We start from the raw sequence: 6,106 nt of genomic DNA on the forward strand, positions 1-6,106 counted from the left end.
TCAAATTTTATAGTCAGAATTTAAACTCTAGTTATAAAATTATCTTTATTAAAGAACGTTTTATAATTTTTTAAAGATAAATTCAAATTTAATTGTGCCTAGCGGAAATTTAAAAAAAAAAGAGAACATGAATGAAAGAAAAAAAAAGAGGAGAAATCTTCGCCTGTAAATTTGATGTGTTTCCCAGTTGGACATTTTTGCTTGTTAATCTTTAATACTTTATTCTTCAGTCAGAATTTCGGTTTATTAAAGCTTTAACTCTTAGTCGCTTTCTTCTTTTCCCACTTCTATATAATGAAAAAAATTCCACTATTGGACTGTTTCTTTACCTACTTTTAGCTTAATTTCTTGTTTATCAAGGACCCCACAACTCAATTTTCATTCATAGATCCGATATTTGCTCAAATTTGTGTTTATAAAGTTCCTATCTTTGTGGGGTTTTGGAGTTTTTTCTTGTAATTTGCTAGAAAAAAAGTTTAATTTTGTTTTGTTTGTTCATGTTTGTGTTTGGGGTTGTTGTTTCTTGATGATTTATTTCGACTTAGATTATAAGATTTCCCCTCCAAGCCCTTCATTTTCTTATTCAATTTCATTTAATTTTCTTACATTTGATATTTCTTGATAAAGTGTGTTAATTGATTCCATTTTCGTTTAAAAGATTGTTTTTGTGAAGGGAAAATGGGGGATCGTTTGAGGTCAACTTCAATGGAGGATTTGCCAGTTCATTTGATTCTTGAAATATTGATGTCGGGTCGATTAGCTGTTATTGATTTAATAAGTTTAGAGCTAACTTCAAGGACTTTTAGGGGAACACATGGTTTGTTTCCTAAAAAGTTCAAGTCTTTGGTAGATTATGCTGCTTTTCAGCTTAGTGGATTGAGTCCAATCTATGCTTCTTTGCATTGTAATGCTCAGGAAGAGCTGTTGAAGCGATGTAACGGCAATTGGAAGCGTCTTTTGAGGTTCTTGATGGCTGTGGAACAGTCCTCTGACATGGTTGAAACCTCTGCAGGCAATGTACTATTTCTTTGCAAAACTTATAATTCATTTACCAATGTTTAATTTGTTTGGTTGATTGCTATTTTAGGACTAATAAATATATGGTTGAAATGTTACTTATCAAAATACACACATAGATGGATGGAATGTTTTAAGACACTATTTTTGTTGTTGTTAGTCATGAGATATGCTTGTTGATGGAGGCCAGGGGCGGAGCCAGATAGGGCCAAAAATGACACTCTTTGAACCCCCTTCGACTTCTTCGTGTGTTTACTTCTTCGTATTTTGAACCCCCTTCGGCTTCTTCATGTGTTTACTTCTTCATATTTTAAACCCCTTAGTGAAAATTTGGAGTCTTCAACAGGATGGAGCGTGTGATTCCTCTGCTTCACACATAGCAGTCAGTACTAGGGTATCTTTTTTTGTTTGGTTAGGGAATTTTATGTAAGGTTTAGTGAAGTATTTAGTATTGCAAAGAAATGAGACTAAATAGAATGGAATGGATAACGATTATTCATAGAGCCGATCTCACTATTTTGTGATTGAGGTTTAGTTGCTGATTGATTTCTATCTTTCTGATCTTAATATCTCTAGATTTTAGTTACTCCCTCTACTAGAATAATCTGCAGCTAGGACTTCATCATTTGTTGTTACTTACTGTAACAAGTTATCGGCAGATGCAAATAAGGAGTGGCAGGTATCACACACTGCTAATCAATGATTCAGCAGCATACTCTTGTGGTTCCAGTTTATGCGGTGTCCTTGGTCATGGGCCTGAAACAACTCAGTGTGTGGAATTTACTCGAATTAGCTTTCCTGTTCCCGTACAAGTTGCCCAAGTTTCAGCTTCGCATAATCATGCTGCTTTTGTCACAGGGTCTGGACAGGTTTGGCAATCGTCATATATTATCAACTACTCTTATTTTTATTACAGTAATTTACCTTTTACGTGCACTTTGTTTTTTGCATGCATGATGTGGAAATCCTCATTCTGTTGAGGAGTAACGTAAAGAAAGTGAAAGAGGAAGAATGTAATTGGAAACAAGCAATCCAATCTCATTTTCTGTTTTCTTGAGAATTATTTTAGGAGAGGTTCCTTTGGAAGACTGATACTAATATTGTTGAAATATATATTGACTTTGAAAAATGCAAGAACTGCCACACCATGCCACTCTGCAAAAAAAATTCTTACTATTTTAGTATGAGTTAGACCTAAAACTTACTGGCAAGTTGTGGTCAATGAAGTGGATTTAGTGGGTTTTAACCTTGGAGACTAGTAACAAAAAATACTAGGTGAATTCTTCCTATTTGCCTAAGCTTTAGTGTACAATGTTAGTCGATACTTTGCTGGTGGGAGGTAACAGGAATAGTTAAGGTGAGCGTAAACTGACCCAAACACCATTGTTATAATAACAATATGGACAATCCATTATTTAGACCTAAAGCTTCCAAATACTTCTATTATATCCAGCATTTTGGATTATCAGCTTAGCTTGTATTCCATCGAATATCATGCTTGCTTTCCGTTACTTCACCCCAAGAGTGTTGGGTTTTTGAAAGACACGTGGTCGTGATTTCCCTTAGTTAGAGATGTTCCTAATCAATATAGTGCACTAATCCAGGGTTCTACTCCTATGTTTCTATCCAAGTGCTGGTCAAATACTTCTGCTCACTTTTTCCTTCCCCTTATGGAGAAAATCAGTCATCATTCTGCCAATTTGTAATGGCTAGTGCTACTGCAATAAAATAAGATAGACAAAAAAAAAAATCTATACCGAGCGGATCTGTGCACCTTACGATGAGAGAGCCTCTCAAGTGTTGTACCGCTTAGACATATCCCTTTATCATAGTCCACAGTAGGTTTCAATATTCAAAGTGTGTTAGAGAATCTTTCTCTGTTGTAAATATGCTAAAAACTGCCAAATTTTGTCTTCTTCTACAACATAGAATGTATATACGTACTATTGGAATGAATTTTATATTATTCATGAGGTTTACAATTCTTGGTATAGGTGTTCACATGTGGAGATAACTCATCATACTGTTGTGGGCATAGCGACACCGGACGCCCAATCTTCAGGCCAAGAATGGTTGAAGCATTGAAGAATATTCCTGTCAAGCAGGTAAATTTCTTTCTATCATGTTGTGTCATCTAATTGACGGGTTACCTCAATACATGTAAACAGATCAGGATTCTTTTTTTTTTTTTGAAAAGGTAAGTTAATAGAGATTGAGATTCTATATATGGTTTACGACTAAGTGGATCTTTTAGTTCTACTAGATCAATTTATGGGAATAAACGGTACTGCGTCAAGATTTATTCTTTTGTTTGGAGGAGAACTGGAAAAGAAAAATGATTGTGATGATTTGAAATATCTGCAACTTAAAGTGATGATACTAGGAGGATTTTAGAATCTGCCAGGAATTTCTGGTCTCTCTTATCAAGACCAGCTACGAAAGAAATAAGGAACCGAAGGATAAACTCCGTTAAGTTTTAATAGCATAATTCAAGTTGTGAATGACATAAACACCTTCTTGTTCCTATGTTTAATTGCAATAAGCTATCTGTCATTTCTTGAAATGCTTTTTGATAAAAATGGATCGGCAAGCCACTGTTGAATAAATGAAGGCTAAAAATGAAAACAAAGGTATTTTTAAGATCCAAAATCAGAAGACCCATGCATCACAAGGATAAATCTTCTATTTCCCATACAACTACTGAAGGTGAGAAACAGTGTTAGGCAACACCTATGAAATGTCCATTAGTTTTAGTTGCAAATTGGAAATACCATTGTAGGTGTTATGGTGCTAATGCGGATCTAATTGGTTCCCAGCAATGTGTATGTGATGCTCTTCTGCATTTTGTCATTGTCTGTAAATGTTTTGGGTTCGTTTTTCTTTAAAGTTGGGCTTACTTTTGTAGTATCTTTGAAAAAATACTCTCTCCGTTTCAATTGATTTGTCTGATTTTGATTAGACACGGAGTTTCTTAAGTAAGGAAGATTTTTGAATAGGATATATGGAATGTATTAAAATGCCCTTTAATCTTGTGTCTTAAACATTCCATGTGGTAAGTTGGAATTAAAGAGTTGCCTAACAAGGAAAGAGACATTCTTTTTGAAACATACTAAAAAGTGAAGTATGACAAACAAATTGAATAGGAGGGAATAATAAATAAATTGCCGAATTAATGCTACATGGGGTTCCAGTCATCATTTAATGAATTTAACCAATTGGAAATTTTTATGCTGTGTAAATTGCATGGTAGAGATAAAAAACACTTCATTGTCCTACAGGAGGATGTTGCCGTTAAGTTTTGTCATGAATACAATGCTCACTACTGTTGGAACTGGTTCAGGTTGCTGCAGGTCTCAGTTTTACTATGTTTCTCACTAGGAAAGGTCATGTTTTCACATGCGGAACTAACGCACATGGTCAACTTGGTCATGGTGACACGTCGGATAGGCCAACACCGACATGCATAGAATTACTGGCATCTATTGGTTCTATAGTTCAGATTGCTGCTGGTCCTAGTTATGCACTTGCGGTGTCTGATGATGGCACTCTGTACTCTTTTGGTTCGGGTACTAATTTCTGCCTTGGTCATGGAGAACAGCAGAATGAACTTCAGCCACGTGCAATCCAGTCGTTTAAGAGGAAGGGCATTAATGTGGCTCGTGTTTCTGCTGGCGATGAGCATGTTGTGGCACTGGATTCCACTGGATATGTAAGTCATTGTAACTAAAATAACACGATAGTATAATTTCATTTAAGATGTATGCTAAAAGTTGGTTGACTTACCACTATACACCGGGAAAAAATAACTGCAGAAAAGAATAAAGTGCTAGTGACGACTGACGATTGATTTTTGTGATTTCAGGTATATACTTGGGGGAAAGGTTATTGTGGTGCATTGGGGCATGGTGATGAGATTGATAAGACTACTCCGTCACACTTGACCAGCCTTAAGAGCCATCTAGCAGTTCAGGTCTGGCATTCTTTTACATTTGCTAGTCGACATTACAAGCCCAGTATTAACTAAGGCAACATTTGGAAACATGAAATAACTCAAACTAGTGTATAACGCAAGTAATATGATACAAAATAATTCAAGGCTTGTAAAATATATAACAGTCTTCCTAGTCCTAGCTTTATTTTGCCTGCCCCGTCTTTTAATCATTTACTTGTATTAAATTTTATGATTTTGGTAGGTTTGTGCAAGCAAGAGGAAAACGTTTGTCCTGGTGGACAATGGTTCTGTTTATGGCTTTGGCTGGATGGGCTTTGGTAGCCTCGGATTCCTTGACAGAGGAGCATCAGATAAAGTTTTGAAGCCTCGGATCCTGGAGAGCTTGAGATCCCATCACATATCTCAAATTAGCACTGGCTTATACCACACCGTAGTTGTTACAAATTGTGGACGAGTCTTTGGATTTGGAGACAACGAAAGAGCCCAACTTGGGCATGATGCAGTAAGGGGATGCCTTGAACCTACTGAAATGTTGCATGAATAATGCAAGCAATAGCGGAAAACACGCCTCGTACAAGAATGTACTAGTATCGAGCACTAAAGTGCCAAAGTCGTCTAGTACATGTTACTAATCAAATAATGTATATTGACCAGACCAATATTGTTTGTAGAGTGTTATATAACATTTCAAAAAAGGACTTTAAATGTTTTGCTTTGTTTTTTATTTGTTTATTGATTAAATCTTTTGTTAGTGTTCTTGTGTAAAGAAATATTTTGTTGTATGATACAAATAAACAATCATACATTATTGTCTTCTGAAGTTCATTACAACCTCTTCCTCATCCCAGGTACAGAAGAGCAGAAAACAACATTAATTAAAGTCTTGAAAAGATCAATTACTCTTTAATGGAGACTTTCAACATGTTAAAAAGAGTCACAATTTCTACCTCGCTGCAATCGTCTTCAATTACCCAAACATAAATTCACACGATATGCAATTGTCTTCAATATTTTAGTTTGTTAAGGGCTGAGTTATGTATTTATTTTATTTTGATTAATTTGAAAGAATACAAATAATTAATAACAGAATAGAGAAAATCATCGAACAGAAAATTTCAAAAAAGATAAAAAAAAAAT

General features: G+C 35.3%; 1 protein-coding gene across 1 annotated transcript; it reads left to right on the forward strand.

Annotated features, from left to right (window-relative positions):
• Nucleotides 1–290: 290 nt before the first annotated feature.
• Nucleotides 291–5,524, forward strand: LOC125822024 (ultraviolet-B receptor UVR8-like). Its single transcript, XM_049501401.1, has 6 exons — nt 291–1,017; nt 1,677–1,886; nt 3,012–3,122; nt 4,358–4,726; nt 4,880–4,987; nt 5,211–5,524. Exons 1-6 carry the CDS (start codon nt 679–681, stop codon nt 5,511–5,513), a joined length of 1,440 nt encoding a protein of 479 aa, XP_049357358.1. The 5' UTR covers nt 291–678; the 3' UTR covers nt 5,514–5,524.
• Nucleotides 5,525–6,106: the final 582 nt, after the last annotated feature.

This window comes from Solanum verrucosum, unplaced genomic scaffold (assembly GCF_900185275.1).
Source record: "Solanum verrucosum unplaced genomic scaffold, falcon-dt-bn FXZP01000103.1, whole genome shotgun sequence".
Lineage (NCBI taxonomy): Eukaryota > Viridiplantae > Streptophyta > Magnoliopsida > Solanales > Solanaceae > Solanum > Solanum verrucosum.

Excerpts from the sequence above, each read along its gene's own strand:
- LOC125822024 (XM_049501401.1), top strand. The coding sequence starts at position 679 with ATGGGGGATCGTTTGAGGTCAACTTCAATGGAGGATTTGCCAGTTCAT. Across the intron at positions 1,887-3,011 it reads TTGTCACAGGGTCTGGACAG|GTGTTCACATGTGGAGATAA; the intron begins GTTTGGCAATCG and ends TTCTTGGTATAG. Across the intron at positions 4,727-4,879 it reads CACTGGATTCCACTGGATAT|GTATATACTTGGGGGAAAGG; the intron begins GTAAGTCATTGT and ends TTGTGATTTCAG.